Here is a 24851-nt window from a genome sequence, read left to right on the forward strand (position 1 = left end):
TGTGAAATTCAGAAAACTGATAAATCTGTCTGCATCAGATTTAAAAAGCCTTGGGCATTGGCTGGAGATAGATAAAGGCAGCAAAGCAAAAGAAGGTTTTAAGCAGTTGTGAAGGATTAGCAGCCCTGTACTTTCTCCACAGCAGACTGTAAACTTCCCATGCGCTCAGCCTGGGCTTGTCAAGCAGCCCGTTTGCAAAGATAAACCAATGTGAACGACCCTGCTTTGTTCTCTGCACAATTTGCCAAGTATGGGTTACAAAATCACTATTAAAAGTTTCTCAAAGGCAAAAAGTTTCTAAATTATGCTAAAAGAAATTGCCAGACTTCTCTTAAGGCTGTGCTATGAGTGGATGACTTTTACCAGTCAGCTCTCGTAATTGCATTCACACTTTTTGTACAAAAGTGCATGACCTTCTCACTGAAGTGCATCAGGACACTAATCCATTACAGCCAGTCTGTGTCCTTGGTTATGTAAAACAGGCATCTGCAGACATTCAAATATTTAAATGTGATTTAAACATAGTTTTAAATTACTGGTCCCGCTGGCCACTTTTGCATCAGATCACCGACACAAAGATGAGTTACTGTCATGTCCAGCATTGCTGTGTCAGGGCCGCAGCTCCTAAGAGTGCAAGGAGCCTGGTGTTGGTGCTCAATCTTTGGCTTGTTAAAAAGATTTCAAACCTTTAAAGATGTGTTTAGGGGTCCTTAATCATCTCTTGATTGGCAGCTGATGCACAAACACAATAGAACCTGATGCTGTTACAACCATTTAAAGGAAACCTTATTTAAAGTTTATGTGAATTGTCACAGGCCCACGGCGGACACAGCATTAGTGCGAGGTACTCCTACACCCTATAAAGTCGTGCACAATAAGGGACAGCACCCCTATGTTGTACAATAGGTGTTCACAGGGGAGCACGGTAACTTCTGCACCCAAATTCCTGTCAGGGCCTTCGCCCTCAAAGCTCTTTTTGCCACATATCTCTCTCAAGCAATCCAGGATGGGCTCTGCCAGCACTCACCCCAGGCCTGAGCACAGTAACAACCAGGGGGAGGCTGCAGAGAGCCAGAACCGGCCAAATCCCCAGCGCACCCCCGCAGCTGCCTCAGCGCCCCTCGCTTTAGCTGCCTTCATATTCTTCCTCCTCCTCCTCCTCGGGCACCACCGGCCCTGCACGGACGGGTCTGTGAGGGGCGGCGGGGCCGCCACTGCTGCTGGGGAGGAGAAACGAAGAGATTGGAAACGAGCGGAAGAGAAGGGAGGAGAGGAGCAGAGGGAAGGGCCGGGCGCCGGCCCTGCCCGTCGAGGCGCCCATTGGCCGCGGCGCGGCGCCGCCCGGCCCCGCTATAAGGCGGCGCGGGCGGGGAAGCGGCTGTCGCGCCCGAGGTGGCGTCGGTGGGAGCGCCGTAGGCTGCGGAGGGGCCGGATCGGAGCGACGGTGAGGGGCAGGGGCGGTGGCTGGGGCTAGGGACTCGGGACTCGGTCCCGACACAAAGGGGGCGGGTGAGGCTGGGCGCCGCCGCCGCTGGGGGAAGGGCTCCGGGTGGGTGTGTGGGCGGGGAGCGCCGCGGTACCCCAGGGCCGCTCTTTGTGTGTGAGAGGAGACCGGGGGGTGCCCCAGGCGGCCCCGCCGAGACCCCGGCTCCCGGGCGCTTTGGCTGCGCGCTGCCGTGGGCCGGAGCCGCGTGGCCGGGCCCCAGAGCCGCCGGCAGGGCCAGCTGTGCCCTCCGCGGCCCCCTGCACTGCCCGCTGTGGGGAGGATGGGGCCCGTGGGTGGGCGTAAGGGGTGGGAGCTCCCCGTGCCGCCCTCACCTCGGGTAGGGGACGGGGGGGGGTGTCCTCTCCGTCTGGCCGGGCTGGCAGAAGCGGGGACATCCCTCTGGGAAGGGAGCCCAAGGGATCTGGGACGTGCAGCTGTGCAGCCCCTCCCTCCAGGGGGATGAAGGCGGCCAGGCCAGGCGCAGGGCGGCCTCACCTTCGCTTTTCCCGTGAGCTGAGATGGAAACCCGGAGTGCAGGACTAAGAGCTACTAAGAGCTATTGAGCTACTTGGTGCTGGTACATGACAGGGTTTGGTGTTACTTGCAGTCTGTGAGCAGAGTATAATCGAGCAAAACTGCTTATCAGTAATAAACAGGAACAAGCTAGCTGCTGTTGGACAGAGCCATTAAAATACATGTATCCTGAGCACTCGATTTTGTAAGTTAAAAAAGGAGTTTCATCAGCAAACAATGTTGCCGCTTCAGCAAATTTTCTAATATATTGGGAATTGTGCTATGAGACAGGGTATACATAGCACATTTTTGATAATCACCTGTCAGAAGCGACCCTGTTATCTTGTCTGAACAGGCCCCTCATCAGAGCTATGTGTGGCTGTGACTGACAAGCAAGTCCAGAGCGTGACAGAAGCTTTGCCAGGCAAGTGCCTTGGCAGCAGGCGTGATCTTAACAGTAGAAACCTTCTGCTAGTTCTCCATAAACTGGATCTCTTGCCTGACAGGCTGTTACCGCGTAAACCCTTTCCCCTTGCCATGCTGCTGAGAGCATCTGCGTGCTTTTGAAATTGTGTGGCTGCATCTGGGAAACTTAGTGGCCTGCTCTGCCCTCTCTTCACCTTGCTGTCTCGTATAAAATACTAACTGCAGTGTAATTTAACTTGGTGTAAAAGCTCTGAAAGTGATTCGTGATTAAGTGTAAGGTACTGTTACACCTCATGTGGAGACTAACTGCTGTTTCAGGCAGTGATGCTAGGTCTAGTGTTTCTAACTAAAGTCTTTTAAGTTGTTGGAAAACTGTTCTGGACAGTAAAGCCTTGTATTCCTCATCACAAGTGGAACAAGGGTTGTGGCAGGAGACCTGTACTGAAGGTTTCCACTGAATAGCTCCTTGCTTCTAAAACAGCCTCCAGCCAAGCCTCGCTTTGTGCAGTGCAATTTGGCTTTATCAGAAAGAGAGGGGATTAAACTAGAGTTGATTGAGAATAACAGTGGTCCCACAGTTTCTCTGGCAGTAGTAAAGGCTGACTGCTTCCGCACTGTGAAGGCCTCCAGCTTTCTGACGCTGCGTAATGTCAGTGCTAGGCTCACTCATATGCCAACGCCAGAATTACGTTTTGGATTTCCCTTGAGGCTTTTTCCCTCCTTGTTCCACTGGCAACAAGGATGCTCTTGTGATGAGCATTCAGCATTCCTTAAAAGTAATCTTACTTGCACATACAAGAGGAAGCATTTTTCAGTTAGTAGCATCTAGCGCAAGCTGCGGTTACTTTCCTGCAAAGATTTTAACATGGAGGCTTTTTAACTAAGCAGTAGTTATTACATATCTATTTCTAAGCTAAAGTCATGGTGGTAGTTCTATTCTCGTATCTTTTCTCCAACCTCATTTAACTTGCATTATTCTTTAAAGTATTTTGCCTAAAGTATCTTTTTAAAAACACTTAACAATTGCACCTTAAACTTGTTGCTAGAGGATTTTGAGTGTTCTGTTTGGGTGAACTCTACTAGATTTGCCTTTTTCCTATAGCTTTGGCTGTTTGGCTGTTAGCAGTATTTCTCTTCATGTGCTTGCCTGCTGGTATTAACTTAGCAGCAGCAGAATGCCTGCGATCATGAAAAACTTTGTTTAGAAACTACTGCCAGCCTCATAGAATCTGTCCTCCAGTGGCCTTCTGCAATTTAAATTGGTTTTCTGTTTGTCCTTTACTTACAGCTTTTTGGATTGGATAATAAAACTTCACAAATGGAGTTGTGAGTGGAAGCTGGCATTAGCTGAAAAAAAAAAAAAAAAAGAGCTGTTTTTTCTAGAAAAATGGCTTTTACCTGATGTTTTCACTGCTTGACTGCTGTAGGAACTGAGATAGGCTATGTGCAGTTCCCACCAGGGAATCTGACCAATCTTGCTAATGAGTAAATGTGCTTAGATGTGTCCTTTGACAAGGACAGGGATGGGAAGGGATGGATCCTTGTAGTTTACAGGATGTAGCTCTAGAAGTACCACCAAATACATACAGATGTTGCTAGCAATTCCTTTGAAGATCGGGAATTTACAGCTTTTAATTTCTTACAGTAAAAGCAGTGGATGAAGTCAGTGCTGCTCCTGGTATATTTATAGGTGTCTTTAGCTCAGGTATGCTTTGAGAAGTGAGCCTTAAAGCTCGTGGTAATCTCCTTTAGGATCAGTTTAAGGGGATCAACAGAATGCAGTATTTCTCCAGGTGAGAAATGGACTATAAAGACAGCTTAATCTCGATTTCAGTCAATTGCTGGTGGCAAGCTGTGAGTTCTGCATCTCGAAAACAACCCAACCCAAAGGTCTCCCTGGTGGTTCTTACCAGTGTGGCTGCAGTGTGCGCATGTACCACGCTGGCAGAATTAAGGCTGCAGGAGAGCTCTAGCTCTGGGCGTTGACCTAAAGTGACAACAATTTCAGCATGAATTAACAACACTAGCAAGTGCCAGAGCAATGCCTTTGTTTCAAAAAGAATTATCAGAAGCTGATAAAACAATGCTGCTGCCATCCCAGCTACTACCATTAATGAGCTGTTTGTGCCATTGTAAAGCTGTACAGTTGCTTAATATGACACACGGGGTGCTGGCTCCCGGCTCCCTGAGTGGAAAGGAGAGGATATGCCTGCAGAAAGAATGACTACTACTTTTTCTCGCTGAGAAGTGGGAGTTGAAGTGCTTTGAGGAAATGACCTTGAATTTTATCTGGTTGTCATTTTGCTAGGGGGTTGAATGTCCATGCAGTCATCTTTCTGAAATCATCTAAGTTTGTTTTCTCCTGTAGCCCTTAGTATTAACTATAGTATGGTGCAAAGACATCAGGAACTTTCTGAATAGAAGCTAGAAAAGGCTTCTTGATGTAACCTGATAATCCTGACAGCATGAACGTGAGACCAGACTTACTTCTGTGCCTAGAAAATGAAACTTGCCGGGTAGTACATCTGGAGGAAGTTGTGCCCTTCTTTGTTCCAGAGTTTAAGAATTCAGGCAATCTGAATCTCTTTGATCAAATATAAAAGCAGTCAACTTAAAAGACCTATCCATCTGGGTAAGATCTTTGAGGGGCCATAAGTTTTCATGTACACTCAAGATTGGACTGTAGATTGTTTAATAAGGGTAAACCAGTGTAATGCGTCCTGTAGGTCATAGTTCTCCGTCTCCAACACCTTCTACCTTGCCACATAAAAGCAAAATGACTTGACACACAGGAGTGCCTAAGCCAGCTAGAATTAACTTTCTAGTGTAAACAGAGTGAGCATTCACTTATAACATCCTGCCTCAGAGAGGAGTCCTGCAAGTTTGTTCTGTCTGTCTGCTACTGTTAACATCTGTGTCTGGTTAGGTGGTGATACTAAATAAAAATGATCAACCCCCATGCTAGGTGCAACAAAGAATATTTGTTAGGCTCATCCTTCTAGTCTAAGTGTCCGAGTTAGGAGTGGGGCTTCTCTACAAAAATGATAATGTCCCAGATTTAAAAACTGTTCTTCTGTTTAAGGTTCCGTGTGACTTTATTCTAGGAACTGTCATGACTAAGCTGAGTTGACAGGTTAGAGCAAGGGATAGCAAAACAAAGCTGTCATACCCGCAGTAATCAGCATGTTCTTCCTGGCCAGCTCTGCACCTTGAAGTTCCCTACTTATGCTCCTGGCTGTCAGCTGCTGTAGTGCCTCACTTGCTGGAAGCAGCAGCTGTGCAGGAGTTGCCAGCACCTGCATGTGGGCCTGCAAAGTCCTTTCCAGTGCCTGCTGAGGAACAGGACAGCTGGAGAGGACTGATCTGAAACAGCAAGGCTTGTCCAGAAGGCAGAAGCAGGGGTTAAACTGCCTCACAACGTCAAGCAATAACTGTGGTGTTAAACAGACATGTGCAAGATTTATTTTTAATCCAAGAACACCAATAAATGCTTACCTCTCAGAACTCCTCTGAGCTGCTACTGTGTGTACTTGGTTCAGAAGAACCTTCCTGGGCCTTCTGGGCCAGCTGTGCTCCTGGGGATCTCAAAAGAAATGGGAATAGCAAGAGCCCAGTGTATAACCTGGTAAGGGAGAGAGAGCCTTGCCTCAAGACAGAGGTCTTTCCTGTTACAGAAGAGCTTAGGTTCCTACTTGAGGGAGACTCAGAGACTCAAGCACAGTTTCACAAAATACTACATCCAGGTCGCCATCATCCATGGTGAACTGGGACCACTGCAGTTTGCAGCTGTGTCACAGAGGGGGATGGAGAAATATGTCTTCTTACAGTCTGCATAGGTGTGGGTTCTCTGTTATCTGGACCTAACATCTAGGTCTTGGACTTCTCACTGTTAAAAGCTGTTTTCTAGGCACCAGTAACTGTTTACTTCTGATGTAAAGGTATGTGCTGCACCAAACGGCGCTCAGTAGGCTGTTGCTGCTGCTAGCAGCCCTGTGAGCTGTGGGACAGGGCTTCATGTGCCTGCATGAGAAGCAGACTAAATCATTTGTGCTGATGCTGTGGTGTTGTGGCTAGATCAAATGGTCCTGCAGTTCAGACATGCCCTGAGGAAAACAAACTCATGAAAGCCACAGTGACTCACCCCCGGCTGTTATTCTGGTGTTGATTAAGCAGACTTTATAGCATTGCAAAACCAAGATGATCATGACAAAAATTATACACCTTGTCTTGCTGCAGTGGGCATAGTTCTGCTGTTGCTGGTATGTGGTATCATTGGGTGTGGGTGGTTGTCTTTTAATTGGGGAAAATTGGGTCTGCTGGACTTGCTGCTTTCTGACAGGTCAGGTACGCTACAGGCTACTGGCTGCAGTAGTTTACAGGGCTGGAAACACAACCAGTGTGTGCAAGTTAGTTCTGAGTTACTGGACCCTAATAACGCTCATACTGGATTTCTCTTTTGTGGATGAAATGGCTGTGTGGTGGTGTGCATGGGTCTGCCATTCCATGAGAGGTTAGGGGATAAACCATCTCTGGCTTAAGTAAGTGCTGTTGGTGAAGGTGTGATGTAATTGCCTTGACTCTGTTGTGGTGAGAATACAAGGTACTGCCCACAGCCTGTGGGTTCTGACCTAAGGCTGGGTGAGACTGACCTGTGAGGGGGCTTGCATGAAGGAGCCAATGCTGCAGCTGGGTGCAGCAGGGATGGTAAGGAAGAGTCTGGTCCACATTTGTACAGGTATGTGGCCCTCAGCAGATTGGCACTTATTGTGGCCAGAAGAAACTAGTTCATCTAACACCAGTCAGTCCCTACACATCAGATGAACGTAGGCACTGCTGTTCTGCACTTGCAGCTGACCCTAGAGCCCTCTGGGACTGTATCTGCTGTACCCGAAACTGGCATTGAGCCCTGATTCCTACAGCAGTTCCCACATCTTAACTGGCTTCCATGAGTTCCTGTACTGTTGAAGAGAAGGTAGCAGGAAAGAAAAGGTAATGAACCCAGTTGAAGTAGAGGAACCCAAAACTGCCAACTTTGTTAACAGTAACCTTAAATGTAAAAGGAAAGGCCCTCGTGACTCCTTGAAATACCATGAATTCAGAAGTGGAAGTAGACAAAAATGTATGGGGGATGTCTGATTGCCAGAACTGTGGCAGATTACAGAAGTCTTGCAGCTCTTCATCTCCCATTTTCATGCCTGTTCCAATTTCAGCTTAATTTCTAACACACCACCTTGCTCTTGCCATTCGAAAGCCACTAAGGAGGAGCAGAGGCTTGTAATAATAATCTTCCCCTTAGATTTACTGAAGTCTTCAATAAATCTAGCTTTACCTGCTTCTCATTAAAAATGCATTTAAAGCTGTATCTGCTTTTTACTAGCTCAGTGAACAACCAATTAATCACCATGTACTCAACCCTTCTAAACAGACCAGTGTTATGGATGGGTTTGTAGTAATCCATTAGCACTAGAATTAACTTTGCAATTAAGTTACCAGTCCTGGAATTGTTAGTGCATTAGAAAGATGTTGTACATTAAAACTTTTAAGTGCCAGACTTCTGTCAGTTAGATGTACTGTTTCTGTAAGGTTCTTTACAAAAACTAAAGGTAGCAGAATTACTATCTTCTTATGGATTTGAGAGTCAACCATGATTTAGTATTTGTATTAAATAGTCTTAAATCTTTTCATGCTAAACTGAATAGCTTCCATTACTGGCAAAAAATATATATAACTTGCTATATGAATCTAGGTATATCCTTGATACAAGCTGTGAGTTTGCTGAACTCTGCCTAGTGACTTCAATGTTTGCAAAAACTTTGTTAACTTGAGTTATGATTAAAACTTGACTATGGACTGTTCTGTCTCAGAACCACCTGATCCTAAGATGCCTCAGTATCTCTTTTCATCTTCTCTTAGAAAAAAAAAAATTTACTCATGGGCATCTTGAAAGCAGGTCAAGTTGAACCCAAGTTTAGCTCTTGTTTGCTTTAGTTCAATGTAGACATCTGCATATTCAAAGGCAAGTTGTAAAGAAACCTCTTAAAGTTAAGTGTATGTGCAGGAGAAGATCGAAGCACTGAGTGCAGGAGGGTCATGTGCCATCACAGAGAGGATACCAACCATAAATGTAATATTGCTGAATATGGTGAAGCTGAACAAGTGCATTAAGTATCTATTTTTTTTTTTCCACTGCAGGAATTTGAAGATATAGTGAGGACAGCAGAATCTTCCTCAAGAAGTCTGACAATCTGGAATACTGACCATGTCTATTATGGATCACAGCCCCACCACGGGAGTGGTGACTGTCATTGTTATCTTGATTGCTATTGCAGCTCTCGGTGCCTTGATATTAGGCTGCTGGTGTTACTTGCGTCTGCAGAGGATCAGCCAGTCTGAAGATGAGGAAAGCATTGTGGGTGAAGGAGAAACCAAAGAGCCCTTTCTTCTTGTGCAGTACTCTGCTAAAGGACCTTGTGTAGAGAGGAAAGCGAAACTAACTCCAAACGGCACAGAAGTACATAGCTAACTTGGAGCAATGCCTGTACGTGGACTGTGCTTACATGTGTAACCAGCAGAAGAATCTCTATACTGTGAATAACTTGGTCATGTGCACACTACTCATCAGAAAACACTCTGACGAGGCTTAAATAAGCTTTCATTGCAACTGCATGCACTGTGAAGTTGCTGTGTGTCAATTGTGTATCCTACTTCTGTGACAGGAGCTGACTCACCCGGCATAAAGTCCATTGCTGGCAATGGACACCGGGATATCTTTGAGTGAAGAGACTGATATCATCTTTTTGTTACTTGAATGTTTAGCTGAGCCTATTTTGATGGAGCTACTACTGTAATGTGAACTACTTTGCAACTGTGAACTGTAAACAGGCTGCCAGAAGCTTTTTGCTTTGTGCTCCACAGCACATGAGAATAGTATAGTGCAATTCTATGTAACACAAGAGGACTTCAGAGCTACAATTGTAGGTGGAATCTAGACCTTCAAAACCAGATCTGCAGTTAAAACTTGCTTCTGCTATTAACTTCTGAGTGCACAGCCATAGAGCCAGAACTCCAGCAGTTCACCAGACTGGTAAAGAATACCTTGAAAAGAAGGTAGAATAGCTTTTTTGAAAAGCAGGTATAACCTGACAGTAATATGCTGAGGGAAGAAACACAGGAGCTACAAGAAAGGAAATGGTTTCCTTCAGTTGCAGCTAGGCATAAGCTAAGCTTTTGGCTGCTAGAACTGAGTTCTCCAACCATGTAGCTACTGCAAGGAAACTGCCATTTTGTTGGAACTGGGAACTGATGATGGATACTGAACCCTCAGGGATGGTCTGGAAGGTTTCCAGGAGTTTGAAGTGGCAGTAGAGCAGGGTTTTCTTTTCTGCATGCTGAAACCGCAGAAGCGGTTACTTATTAAAACTTATAAATGTAACTCACCTGATATTTTTTTTTCCTAGAAGCCCTGTTTGTGTATTTAGCACTTCAGATGTATGTAAACAAAATGTTAGGAGTCTGTTGTAAAAAGGCTTTATAGTCTGAAGACAAGTGATCAACTATAGAATTCAAGTTGTGTATCTTGTAGGTAACTCTTGTGGCTTAGCTTTACTACTACAAGATAAGTTTCAATCCTACACAAAATAATGTTGATACAGAGAAGCAGGACTGCTTTTCAGTTCAGGGGAGTCTTCATAGTACCAGCTGGGAAGCACTTTCTGTAAGGATGGGTTATCTCTTCCACTTCCTGCTCTGTGGAGGAAACTGTGCTATGGAAACTGTAAAACTGTTTAACTGATGTGTTAAATACTTGGAGAGAAGGGACAGCACTAAGCCACCAAGGCCTGCTTGCCTACTCAAACTGTTGGGTAGGCGCACATGCTTTGAAGCCTGGTTCACTTAACTCTAGCCCCTAAACTCTGACTTTATATGTAGCTTCCTTGTGCCTAATCTGGGTTTTAAACACTTGATTGCCTAGGACAAAAAAAGTTTACCGTGAAGACCTGTTTCCTGAAATATGCTACAAATAATGAAATCCAAATTCCAGCTTGCTCAAGTCACTTTTGCTTCTTGCCTGTGTATATATGGCATAACTCTAACATGTGCCTTGCGAGCTTACTTGAGAATTGTGTTAACTGGATATAAGACAACAATGGCCTACTCAGAAAGGTCATATCCCTTTCTTCTAGAATGAGATGTCTTGCATTTTTAGTGCTGCATTTGGCTTCTAATTTCTTAATTGAAGGCTCAAATTTGAAGCAAAAACTAATACTAACAGCACTGAAAAGCTCCTGGAATCACCACTAGAGTATACTGTAGACTATACTGGAGGGCAGTTCTTGCCCTGGCATGTGCTTAATATACTAGTGTTAGGAGACTTGCATGTATAGCCAGACCCACACACTTAAGACTGCTGTATTCTAGAAATCCTAAAAAGCAAGGAGAAAAAGGGTTAAATCAGTAAGATTGTTTCTTAATTTTGTTTCACTAGATAACAGGTCACACAGTTCTGCTCTTACAGGTTTCAAGACAGATAATTGGTGTACAAAAGTGATACAAAGTACTGAAGTTCTTGAGTAGAGTAGCTACAGCAAGATGACTTTGTCCATTCAAGTTTACTGATTATACAGATAAAGTATCTCCATTTTAATTCTGCAGACAATGCAGTATAAAGGGCAATTTTCAAGAATTAAAGGAAAAGTATAAATCAATGGTCTAATTTTTTCCTTCTAGCAGCTGTTAGGAAAGCTGGTGAAAAATAACTGGTCCTTAGTCAGATGCTTTACACTGCTGCCCCTGAACATCAGCATCTTTATCAGATAGGTGTTTGCGAGTTAGTGCAATAGTAAAGTGCAGAAAGTTTTCCATACTCTTCTCTTTAGATAGGGGTAGCTAATAAATTTTTCAAGTATACAAAAATATTTCATTTGATTTTCTTTTTCTAGATAATTTGGGGGAAGAAGTCTTTATTTACAATGAAAATTTCAATAAAATTTGCATAAATACCTACCCAATACTGTATCATTTTACTTTGTGAAAGAAATCATTCTGTCCTGTTTTTACTACTGTGCTCTGTTTCTACAATATCAATATTATCAACCCTTTTTTCCTCTGATGTGGCAGTAGCTGCTGAAACCAATACATTATTGTTATCAGAAAGCTTTTGCTCTAGCTGAAGGGCTTCGTTACTTTCTTCTTTACTCTGTAGCTTTCCTTCCCTTGATGCTACCAGGATTCTTAGTAAAGTATTCTCCTTAAGGAGGTTTTCTGATGCATCAGCCAATTCTTGAAGCTTTTCAGCCATTTCTAGTAATTCTTGATTCTTCTGATCAAATGTGGCTTGTAACTGCTTGCTGTGGAGCTGCAGAATCTTGTGCTGCTTTTCCAGTATGTGTTTTTGCTGCTGTAGCCAGTGTTCTTCTCTTCTTGCTTCAGAAAGCTGTGCCTCAAGATGGTCATGGGCTTGATGCAGAGCACTGATTTCTGATCTTAACTTCTGAATTTCTTTCTCTAAGTGCGAGATGTGTCCTTGCTGTAAAACTGTTTCTTTATGTAAGCATTCTTTGGTACAGGGTGCTGATGAAGAAAGACTTGAGTAATGTAAAATAAATTTAAGAAGATTAGGAAGGTTAACTGAGAAGTCTTCTGGAAACTTCACACTTTGTTCCTTCCTAAAAAGGACATGTTAATATTAAAACAGGTATGTAAATAATGATAGCTTTATTTAAACACCTGCTGTCTAACTCAGACTTAGTATCTTGGCTAATATAGCAATTAGGAGAAACCTAAACTTGTATAATGAAATTATAGCACTAATATGAACCCTTCTATGCGCTGTAAGCGCCTCTGCATTGGATTGATATTTGTCTGAGAGCAGGAATTTTAAGAAACGGATTTTGCTCTTAATCCATATTAAAAATACTTATATTTTATCACCTTGAACTGCATATGGCATTATCACTCTGGGACATGGATGATCACAGTGACCTGGTATTAACAAATGTTGAAGTTGAACAAAATATCTGTCTTCCAAATCCTATATGCATTTTTTTTTGGAAGTTAAATCCATCAGTATAAAACTATCTGAAATAACCATTGTGAACCTCCATGTTCTCCTGTAATAAGTAGCTCAGTATGCTCTACCATTAAAAGGGTACTGCAAGGAGCAGAGAAGTAGTTTGCTTTTAAATGGTACATGGTCACTTTACTCAGAAAACAGGTGCTCTTGCTGTCAACAAACTGTTCTACCTGTTCCTTACACTATATATCTGTATACCAATGAGTTAACCAAGGAAGCAAATCAGCCAGGTATCGGGTTTGATTTTTGTTGTCTTTTTTGTGTGTGTGGCTCAGCACACTGATCCCAGCACATTAAGAGACAGGTCCATCACTTCATGTGACAGCATACACTGTTACTTTTAACCTGACAGGAGGCCAAGATGCTTATCAAATACCAAGTACCACTAAATTACTTCCTCAGAGCTACAAGCCACTAAAATGACAAACACAAGCTCTGATTGTCAAATGCTAAAGTGTTGGCTTTTTTTTTTTTTGATAATGTGCATCTTCTGAGTGAATTATACAAGTCATGGAAAAAAAGATGTAGGGTAACCCCCCCCCCCCCCCCAAAAAAAAAAAATAATAACTCAAAGCAAGAAAGTCAGATGCAAGTATAACATGTAATGCTTTGGTAAGTTTATCACTGCGGTTCCTGTACAACATGTACCAGGGAAAACTCTATTGTCCCTGTATGTGACATTTTTCTGAATTACTTGGAAAGTGCTGTGCACTTGGAATGGGAGTTTTTCTGAGTTACCAACTATAGTAGCCTCAAAAATGCTTCTATGAAATCCAACCCATTAGTATATGGGATATAAACATGCTTGTTTATTGAGAGCTACTTATTGTATGGAAGATAATTTAAGAACTTAATGATTTTAATTAAAGAACTTGGGCCAGATGAGGCTTCTGTTCATTTCTGTTCATCATAATTAAGCTGTTTTTGGAAGACTAAGCATCATGATTTTTCACTCCCTGCAGGTGTCTTGTGATCAACCAAGTTACTCTTGTAAATACCATCAGCAGTTTCTCAGCTGACTATCAGTTCACATTCAAATTTATGATTCATGGCATCTTGGTTTAAAAAAAAAAAAAAAAAGTTTATGCCAAGACAAAATTGACTTATTTTACCATATTATACCATATTTTACTATGTAATCATCCATTGTTTACTTATCACAAACACAGTATGTGTCAGAAAAGCTAAAGGCTATTTAAAAGAAAAAACAAAACAAAATAGTAACAGCATGTGGGGAAGAAAAAGTGAGCGGAACAGGTAATTATGCATTTGCCTTCTGAGACAATTTTTGCAAAAGGAGCAGCTCTGAAAGCCTTAATGTAAAGCTTCTTTGTATTCAAAATAACATATGACTACCCTAGTGCTACTGCTACAACATACACTGTTGAGAAGTAATTGTCTGTATCTAGATGCAGCAAAACAGAACATGCTGGAAACGAAAAGCAGGGAAGAAAACAATGACTGGAGGTAAGGTACCTTTGTGAAAACAATTAGAAAACCAATTAGACCATTACAGAAACAATCTCATTAAAACTACGAAGTCAGCCCAGAGACAGGTTAGAAGTGGTTTGTAAAATAGAACAGGACAAAATGAGTATTTGAAAAGAAACAGGGAATACTGGACTATGTTGTAACATGGGGAAGATGGTACGTACTAGAGGAAGCTTCACCTACCACAAACTGTTTTATTGCTCTAAAACCTGCTTTATCTATGTAACATAACAAACGTTTTCCTGGAATGATTGCATACCTGACGCTTACATTGTCCCCAAGAACACATGAGCAGTTCCTGAGCCAAAGTCAGAGCTCCTGAGATAACTGGCACTCCTGAGATAACTAACTCTGCTGAGATAACTAACCTCAGCTCCTGAGATAACTAACACTGTTCTGTTAGCCATAAATCCAAACCCAGCAGGCTGTAACTGGCCTCAGCTGTTAACATCTGCTCAGCACAGGATTACTCTGCGGAGACTTCAGAGAGACCAGCCCAACCATGGCACTGCCACATGCTGAGATGCACAAATCCCTCTTCTCTGTAGCAAAGCACTGCTGTGAATTCAAAGCCAGAGTAAATCATCGTGGCACCTGGCACTTTGCTCCTCTGTGCAATGCACAGTTATCACAATAACTGACACACAAACTAGATCCTTGTTCAAAATTGGGAATGAAAGCCAAATCACTCAGTTTCCAGGGAAGTAGAAGTGGTGGGGCTCATCAACTAGAACAGTCTTAAATTCTACAACATCAATTCAGAATTGCAAAACTTGAGCCAGTTTGGAGTGATTCTGCTTTAGGTAAACTGCACAGTATCAACTGTCTTAAGACACTAGCCAAGCCTGAATATTAATGTGTTAAAAAAAATAAAAACACAAACCCAAGGTCAATCTAGTCTAATACACAAGGCATACATGGAACATCAGAAGTATAGCTGAAAAATTAAATTGAGCACTTATGAACACTTGTGCCTTTCTTGCATCTAGTATTTCCTGTTCCTCAGCCTGTAAGATGCTGGCTGTATCTGCATTGTGTGTTACTGCACTAAGCAGAAATAGGACATAAATTTAAAAGTGGATTTCACAGTTTCTCCCTGCTGCAGCCAGCCTGTAGGATTCAGGACCCCTGTATCTCATTCCAGGTCCCACCCCAGTCTTACATGCACTCTCCTGCCCTTCTATACCCCTAACTTTGGAGTTCCTTTTTTCTTCCTGGCTCTTCCTTTGTGCTTTTTCTCTGGCTCACCCTCCTTTGTCTCATTCTTTGTTCACCCATTCACAAATCAGTTCACTTCCTCCCACACAGCTTTCTTTTGTCTTCCCTGAAATTATTCCCAATCCCAGTTGTCTCCTTGAAACTACACTTCCCTGTCCTACACCCTCATTTCTTAGCTCTTTTTCTGAGGTCTCTTCAGGAAGCTCATTTCAATTCTTTCCTTTGTATTAATACCCTCTCACAGTTCATCTTGTTCCCATTATCCTAGGCAGGTAGCTGACCCAAAAACTCCTCTACCCATCTCTAGCTGATTATAGCATTTCCCCTTCCTCCTATACCACCCTTCTTGACAGGATAAAAGTCCCATTTCTCTCACTAGCATGCTTCTTAAGCCTGGTTCCCCTTTTTATTTAACTTGAACAGTTTTCTTCCCCACACTAATTAGATATAGGGAAGAAACACTGAACAAGCATGTGGAGAGAGTTGCTGCCCCACAGCACCCTTGCCAAAGCAGGCAGGAGCAGCACCAGCTGGGTTCCAGGGAGAGCCCCAGGCTAGGAAGAACAAGCTCCTTTGCTCTGGTGGTTGACACACACTGAACTGGGTGGCACCAGCAGCCAACAGACTCTCAAATATTCTCTAGTATTGAATCTCTGTGGACTTCATTATATTAACAATTTCCACTGAACACTTGCACATTCACATTTTAATGGCTTTCACTTGGTTAAATGTAGATGGGTTTTCATAGGTATTGTAAAAAAGCCTATGTTCAACATAAAGACTAACTACTGCTAAAGTACACTGAAAGATTTTATGAAATAGTTGTTGGAAGCTCATTTAGCTAATTTTTTTTTCTTCTGAGAAACAATTAAACCACTTTGGCTGAAGTTTTCTCAAAATGCATTCAACCTGAGGCAGGTACTTGGAATGTAGTATTTTGGGTTATATAAGAGAGCCAGCTTTACGATTCTCAGAAAGGCCCTCTAACAACAAGTGCTAGGCTGCCTTACTAATGGGTGATGGTAGCAGCAGTACCAAGGAATTCCAGTGTCACCACTCAATAACTGTTGCAAACAACTAGAAATCAAAACTGATCAAACCAAAGCAGACCAAGTTCTTCAACAAGGTTTTTACTAACATATAGGGGTAGTTTTTAGCCTTATGCTATTCCTTCAAAAACAAAAAACTCTTAGAAGATGCATTGGTTATATATTAACTCTCACTTCAAAATACGAATTTGAGGAAAACAAACAAAACAATTCTCCCAACTCTCATTTAAAAAGAGGAAGGTAAATGTGAAAAACATCACGGAACACAAAAGAGTAAGTTCTCCTTGTGTATGAGAAGGCAAATGACTCATCGGTTTGAAGTTTTTATCACCATAGTGCTTCTGAGACATTTTCAGTAATAAGTTCGTATAATGATGATGCATCAAAATAGTAGTTGACCAATTTGTTGTAATAGTAATAGGAGGGGATAATTTAATCATGATAATAGGAAGAAAATAATTTAACCTATTAGTCCTAATGGCCAGTAAGGAGAACAGCTCAATAAAAAACCTGAAACAGGTTTTCCTCTTTGACTGGTCACATGCAACATGCCAATCTTCCAGGAAGCTTTATTAAACTTCAAGAATGTTTTCATATTAAGTGCATTTTCTTACTGCTTCATGCTTCTGCTTCTCCCACTACCCTTCTCACTCCATCCCGAATTTTCTTTCTACTGAATTATAACATTCACACCTTTTTTTTTTTTTTTTTTTTGCTTCACATTCTGTTATGGCAAACAGCGATGTCACCAGACAAGACCAATGACACCACAGAAGCAGGAGAAAAAGAATATTCCATGATTTTTTCACAAATTAAAACTCCTTTTACTTAGTGTACATTTTATATAATGAAATTTCTTTTAAGATGAAACTTCTTTCACTATAAAAGGGAACATCATGAAATAGCTGACAAATGAAATAAACAACAATAATTTAACCCTTGATGTTACTAAGCACAAGGTAAAAGCTATCTCTAGATGCAGTGTTTTTCATAACAGTGAGAGAAACACAACCTGAAAGAACTTTAGTTTGATTAGTGAACACTCTGAAGTCCCTCTGATTATACTACATTATACCACAGATGAGTGAGGGAGAAATAAAAGCTAACAGGTTAAAACTGCTGTAGTATTTCCAAAGGATGCATAAGCCCTCCCTTAGTGTTCAGATTCTCTTATATCATTGCTACATAAATATATATATTAACAGTTTGTCCCATCTCATTCTGTAATATAAATATTGTTTATTTTTATTCTCTTAGAAGAGGTTAAGCTTGGGCTGGATTACGTACTCTCTATCTGCACTTATTTTGTTTTCTTCTTCATTAAAAACACAGCATGCAAATTCTTGCATTTTACTGCAAGAACTCGTATTATCCTTTGAGGTATCTATTAGTGTATCCAATTTGAAGAGATTAGCTAAAAGTTGCACTAGACATAAGTTGCACCACCATCTACATCATTTTTTCTCTCTTTTTCATCCCCTCCAGTAACCACTCAAGATCCACCTGGATCATGCCAAAATAATAACAGTTATTAAAACCAATTAAGAAAAGTTAAGTAAAGAACCATTATGTTGCTGTTCATAAAGACTGGCAAACAAATAAACAATGACCTTCAGAGAGCATTCACTGTCTGCATACCATCAGCTATCCATGTCTTCTTTTTCTTTTTAATTATTAGAATATACATAAAGAATACATATATGGAAATGTTTGTTGTTGTTTTTTTCTTTGCTAAGACTTACAATCAGGTGGTTATTATAACTTAGTAAAATGAAAGTACAAAACTCATAAGGAAAAGAATTACATTACCTGTGATGAGGAAAAAACAAAATAGTTGGGAGACGGTATGTCATAAATTCCCATGGAAGATCATTTCGAGTTATATCAATTCTGTTAAGAAATGACACACTGATGAAACAGGCAGATGAACAATCTTTTTTTCCTAAAACACCATTTTGGGGATTACAAAGAGGGAAATGCAAGTAGCTGTGAAAGTAAGTTTGAATGTGTTATGTTGAAAATATGTTGCACTAATGAGTCAGCAAAATTATTTGCCAATATACAAGATGATAAATTTCAGGTTAACAAATATCTACTAATTTTTGCCAAAAAAATATGTATAGTATTCCAACTGCTCTCTTGGCAATTAAAGTACACAATCACTCTCTATGTGCAAACCTTCTCTGACACAGGCAGACATGCCTACAAACTTCAACGTGCTACTGAATTTTTTCTTATTCAGTAATTTGTTCCTCAATACAACTCCACAAATACTTCCTTAAGTAACTAGTTTGGGGAATAAATTACTTTGCTTCTTCCAGAGACAAATACATTTTAAATTCTTCTAAAGCTCTACGTAGAAAGGAAAATAAGCTTTTGTGAATGAAGCACTTATTCAACTGCTTGTTATGTGTTTTTTTTCTCTGCTTTTTTAGGTTTCCCTTGATTATAAATAAAATTCTCATTACAACAATTTTATTATTAAAAAAAAACAATCATGTAAGTAACACTACAACAAAAATAGCGGACCAAACAACAGAACTTCAAAGTCAACAAAGAATGGGTGCATGTTTGAGAGTAACATTATTATCTATGGGAACAAAGCAGCAATTATAAACAGGTAATAATTCCAGGTTTTTAATTTTTCCCAATATATCTCATGCTGCCACCTGAAGTAAATTCAGTCAGAATAAAACAAGAAGGATGCAATCGGAGCAAAGATTGTAGGTATTGATGTATTATCAAATACATGAATAAGAATGTTTAAGTTGTACTGTAACATTAAATAAAATAATGTAATATGTATCAATTATAAATATATACAAGTATATATAAAATACAGTTATAAGTATGTGCATACATATATATATATATCAATTTCTCAAATACAGTGCTACAGGATATAATTATTTGCTACAAATAATCAGAGAGGTGAAAATGATTTTCTGCTGCTGTTTTACTGATTTACTTCCTAAAATAAGGGCACTCCACGAATAATCTCACTGATTAAAAATTTATTTTAACTGGACTGCAGAAATACCACAGTGAGATTGAAAACTACCAAATTTATACAGAGGAAAACCAAATAATGCGTTCAAAGAAAAATGAAACATAACATTTACATCAAGTATTGCAGGAGTGCAGAGAGAAAAAATAATTATTTTCTAGGCCAATGACCTCAATGAACTTGCATTATTGTAGAGAGATTAAATTAGAGTCTTTTTTACCTTGCCACAGTGAAATTATCTGGAGGCAGAAGCCGAGCAAGTTGAATAAATACATGATTAAGAGAAGCACAGAATCCACACCACTGTGCGTAATAGAGCAGCAAGACATTCTGGAAAATGAAATGGAGAAGAGTTTGATTACCTATTGTGGTTAATCTGTGGTAAAGAAGGACTAGTATTCACAACATTTAAATTCACTGGAACTCTTAAAACGTGAAAGGAAACTATATCCTAAGGTTGACACACATCATAAACTATTTTCTGATGCCTTCTGTCTCCCAGGTTAACACAGAATTTCTTGGGGAATTCTCTTTCCATGAAGAAACAGAGAAAATACAGAGAATGATTTATTTCCCTTTAAATAACAATGCATCAAACTTTCTTATACTTCTCTCAGTTCTCCTGCAACCTTAAATTCCTATTCTTACAGCAACTGTACACTTTGTAGGGCTTGGGGGGAGAGAGGTGTAGGTGTCTAGCTAGCAAAGCAGGCATTAGGGTTTCTGGCAGCCAATTACTGTAGATTGTAGATTACTGTACTGTAGACATTTGCTGCAGTCCTCACACACAAGGGATAATAATCCTGACCTGCTTTGCAATTGCTTAAATTTTTAAGTAAGTTTAAAAAAAATTGTGATACACAGGAAAAAAATGTAGTATATTTATATATACCTGTGTATAAATAAATACCTGAGGTGTGGGAGACAGAGGGATTTGGCCAACCTCTTTTCAGTGGTTTGTGGGGACAGTACAAGGGGTAATGGCCACAAGATGGAGCACAGGAAGTTCTGCACCAACATGAGAAAACTTCTTCATGGTGAGGGTGATGGAGCACTGGAACAAGCTGCCCAAGGAGGTTGTGGAGTCTTGTTCTCTGGAGATACTCAAGGCCCGTCTGGATGCCTACCTGAGCAGCCTGCTCTAAGGAACCTGCTTTGGCAGGGGGGTTGGACCTGATGATCTTTCGAGGTCCCTTCCAACCCCTACAATTCTGTGATTTCCTTTCAGGTACGAAACCCAGAAATCAGGATGTTCTTTAGTGTTATCTCAAACCCGAATAAAGGAAATGGGAGTGGGGGAATTGAGTCAAGGACAAAGCACAGTTATAAAAAAGAGAAAGAAAAAATAATGAGTCCCCTTCCTCAAAATCGTGAGCAATGATTTGCAAGGAATTCTTTCAGCAATGAAGCGTACCTTTTCACTTGAAAGCACAGTATCATGAAAGGTGCTGGTAGTCACTTCAGTGATTACATGCTGTACATGAAAACGGACTGAAGCGTCATCAACAAGATGCCTTTTCAAGGGGCTATAGAGAACACTGAAGTTTTTTATGAAGTTCTCTGAAATGAAATTGATACATAAAGTTATTTCACAATTTTGGCAGTTTTTACCTTTGTATTTTCTCTCAAATTCTGAATTCCAATTTAAACTTGGTTTCAAGTCACTATTTGAGTTTAATATGAACTCAAGTAACCACCTCTGATGTGAAAACAGTATAAAACTTCACTTTTTTCGTTTGCTAATTTCAGTCTTTTCATTTGCAATGCAGCTTCTTTAATCTTTAACTTTAATCTCACTTCTACTCCTGTTCAATGTACTATAATAATAATAATAATCTTTGCCTTCTAATCTAACTATACACCTGGTCAGTCATAAACAGTATCCTCTCGCTATCTTTCATGTTATCTATACTGCATAAAAGTATTTGGTCCTCATATTAAAGGTTCTATTTAATTCCACACTTTACCATTTACCATTTTTAATTACTTTCCCTATAATTCTTTTGCTTTAGACCAAAGACTGTGCTATTCCCATGCCAGTATGACTGGCCACCTTCTGCTCACCAGTGGCTGTCTTCATTCAACTTCCTCTTTAGTATCAAGATATTCAACAGTAGTTGGTCTGTGCTAAAAATTTACAAACAAGCTCCAAAACTACCTACCACTTGGAGCCTAGATCATGTTCTCTAAATCTCTGCAAGATATCACCTATATTAACATTTTCCATTTAGGTAAGTATTACCCTATGCACTATAAAATAAGAATATTCAATAATCAAGCAAAAGATGAATCAAATACACTAAAAATAATTATTTTATCAAATAGAAATGTCTTGTGCTGGTATTCCCAGTCCAAAAACTCAAAGTAAAAACAGCACCTTTGTACATACGTACAAAACACCAGATCATCATATTTATCTCTGAAATATAAATCTATTGCTCTTGGTATATACTATTCAGCATTAATGAAACTCTCACCCCAGACTAAAATACAGCTTTTATACTTCTAGATCACTGGATTTTGAATGTATATGCATGATTAAATAATAACTGGACAGGACTAATTAAAAGACATGAAGACTCCTGAATTTTTAGAAACTATTTATAAAACCTGAAATCTGTATTTGTGTAAACATAATTTTTTTGTGTAAACTGATGCTTACTGAAATACAGTAAAATAAAAAAAATAAAGAAACCACATGAATCCTTGACAAAATATTTGGGAGAAAAAAGTTTCTGGATGTTCAAATAACTCAGAAGAGAGATCTACTGAGTGCTGCTCAGCAGAGCAACCCTTGTCATGCTCAGGAAATCCTGTGAACGGAAAATAGTTTGAGAAAAAGTACTGGAAACACAAAGGGGAAGCAAATTTATTATCTCCTCACCCAAATCTTAATTTCTCCTAAGCATCCAGTTATGGTCCCCAACTTTTTTTTTCTCCATAATGTTTTTTGGGGCAGGGGGGATGGAAAAAGGATATAGTGCTGGGTGGGAACCTTAAGAACAAATGGCCATGTTCTGATTATGTTGTGCATACTTTTGTTTGAACTTACGTATGTATTGGCAAAATGCAAATGTAATTTAATGCTATAAGAATTATACTGATAAACTCTCTTGAACAGTTTATTTTAATACTATGTTCACCTGAATTTATTTCCATGTTTACTTGCACTTCTAACATTAAAAAGCCCTGCATTTTTTTTAAAGTTGACTCAGTTTTGCACATCATCATGGCAGGTAAATGTACATGGTTAGGCACCTTGCATCTTACTCAAGTAATTTGGGAATAAAATCAGAACTGTGAACACGGTCTTTTTTTCCTGAATACATCTGCCTTTTTTTTCCCCCTCCTCCCCAGTTCAGCCAGGAAATAAAGCATCGACAGATTTAAACAAAAGCAATTGAGAGCTGTATCTGACAACACACATGCTTTTCAACATACATTTAAAATAATTTCTAAGTCTGAGGACAAGAGGAAGGGCTAGTCTCTGCAGGTAAGTGGGCAGTATCTCATGAAATTCTGGAAGATTTTAGTACACAGAGCAGTTGAACAAACACCAATATATGTGTCTTCTCTAATATCAAATGTGTTAAGATGTACTGTGATTTTTTTTTCCACTAGCGAATTAGTTTAGATTTTACCAATTCCTTCAATGTATCAGGCAGTCAAGAGTCACACATTTCAGTGTTCACTTCACTTTAAGCAGGTTACTTTTGGTAAGTGAAATTTGGTCCTTATACCATCTAGAAATACATACTACTGCTCAGTCAACTACTAAATAGATTAGAATACAGTAAGTAAAGGTTAACAACGTTGACTATAGTCTCACTTCATAAGCAGTTGTTTTCAGAATAGCATTAAGTCTCCAACTCATGAGCTTAGTTGCAAACTTGTTTTTCTTATTTCAAGTGTTTGTATAATAGATACCATACCCAGGGTAGATCCAATAAGCGACTGATTTTGATCCAGGACATAGTGCACTTCTTCTTTCAAGTCAACAATGGCAGCAAATTCCTTAAGATGAGTAGATCTCGATGCTCCTAGTCTCTCTGCATATATCCAAAAAAGATTTGAATCCAGCAGATAGAGATTCAAGGTTTTGTTGGTCCTGCAGCTCAGACCAGTAATGTTAGTGCCACTAATATGAAGGTCAGGAATAAAACAACTCCTATCCTCAATGTGAGGAATAGAATTCTGGATGTCATCTTTATCTTTCTTCCCATGGGAAGAAAACACTACTTTAGGGGTCTGAAAGATGGTCTTCTCAGAACTAATGAAACTTAAAAAATGCCTATTTACTGTCCTGCAACATGCAGTGTAATAGTTAAAGGGACTGTAGAAACTTAAGAAATTGCTGCATTCTATGGTATTTGACATAACTTGAAAAAAGGTATGCTCCTGGAGGTAGAAAGAGTCCAAAGCTGCTTCTATCTCAAAGAAGTTACAGTGTGGCACATTGACTGTATTTGGTTTGACACCAAGGGTCTGGTTAATGCAGAGCTCACAGACATTGTGAGTTCTCGAGATCGAATGCCACTGTGGAAGCACCACTGTGTTACAGCACGGGTACGTGGTTATGGAGAACGTTTCTGCCAATTTTGTATGTGCATCTGCAACAGAGGAATCAAAAACTGATGAATCACTGTCCCCCACATGCTGGGGATCTGGTTCAGCCTCTTGGCTTTTGTTACAGTTGTGGTATTCCAAGGCCACTTTGGTAATCTACAGGGGGAGGGAAAAACAAAAAGCAAGATTAACTGCACATAGTTCACTCAAATGCTGTTATCTGTTACAGGTTTAACAATGTATTACGCGTTTTTTTAATAGAATTTCAGAAACAAAATTGATTATACTCTTCTCAGGCCTTCTTACAAAAGAACTACAAGAGGCTTTGACTTGATATCAAAGTTAGGTGTTCAGTATGTAAGAATTAAATGTACAGAACTACAAAAATCCAATTTAAAATATTTTCAGTCCATGACATTGATCTCAAGGTGTCTTTACATCATATTTATCACAGTTCTGTAACACTAAGGTTAAATCCCACCACTCGAAGCATTAATTGGTACAGGTTCCTGAATTTCCCTTTTTTTCCACTATGAGGAGAAATTTATTTATTTTAAAGCAATCCCATGTGAAAAGAAGATAAAGATTCTTCCTGGTACAGGCAGCGCACAACTTCGGTAACTATCACTGCCAGAGTTGAAGCAATGTTGCTTTGACCCAGCCACAACATACAGTTGTAACTCTCCACGTGTGCTTTGCACACAGTGACATGCAACTTATTGGTGGGGTGAAGCCTGCCACTCAGTGCAAGTGTTCCTGTGCTGCATCATTTTATTTTTTATAACCAAGGGGGAACGGGCAGTAAAAAGGCACTCATACAGACCAAAGAAAGAATTTTCCTCTCTAGAAGATAAATAACAGAACATACAAGAAGGGAAAAATGAGCAAGTTTTCTCTCACCCTCATCTATCATATTAAATATAATCCAAATACTGAACATGCACGCACTGTGCACACAAGAACATTTTGATAGGAAACCTATTTATCAAACACGTGTTGATTACCTCCAGAAGGGCTGCTCTG

General features: G+C 40.2%; 2 protein-coding genes across 3 annotated transcripts in view; one reads left to right on the plus strand and one right to left on the minus strand.

Moving 5' to 3' along the window:
• Positions 1 to 8647: 8647 nt before the first annotated feature.
• Positions 8648 to 11433, plus strand: SNN (stannin). The gene has a single exon (XM_035339645.1). It carries the CDS (start codon positions 8685 to 8687, stop codon positions 8946 to 8948), a length of 264 nt encoding a protein of 87 aa, XP_035195536.1. The 5' UTR covers positions 8648 to 8684; the 3' UTR covers positions 8949 to 11433.
• A 15-nt stretch (positions 11434 to 11448) lies between these two features.
• Positions 11449 to 24851, minus strand: part of TXNDC11 (thioredoxin domain containing 11) — a 35949-nt gene continuing 22546 nt past the window's right edge. For both annotated transcript variants that reach the window (XM_035339628.1, XM_035339627.1), the window contains 5 exons: positions 23195 to 23984; positions 20677 to 20822; positions 19483 to 19592; positions 18065 to 18145; positions 11449 to 12090 (listed from right to left, as the gene is read on the minus strand). In XM_035339628.1, coding sequence (XP_035195519.1) covers positions 11463 to 12090; positions 18065 to 18145; positions 19483 to 19592; positions 20677 to 20822; positions 23195 to 23984 — 1755 coding nt within the window. In that variant the 3' untranslated portion in view covers positions 11449 to 11462. The remainder of the gene's footprint in view (positions 12091 to 18064; positions 18146 to 19482; positions 19593 to 20676; positions 20823 to 23194; positions 23985 to 24851) is intronic.

The sequence above is a fragment of the Oxyura jamaicensis genome, chromosome 14 (genome assembly GCF_011077185.1).
Source record: "Oxyura jamaicensis isolate SHBP4307 breed ruddy duck chromosome 14, BPBGC_Ojam_1.0, whole genome shotgun sequence".
Classification (NCBI taxonomy): Eukaryota; Metazoa; Chordata; class Aves; order Anseriformes; family Anatidae; genus Oxyura; species Oxyura jamaicensis.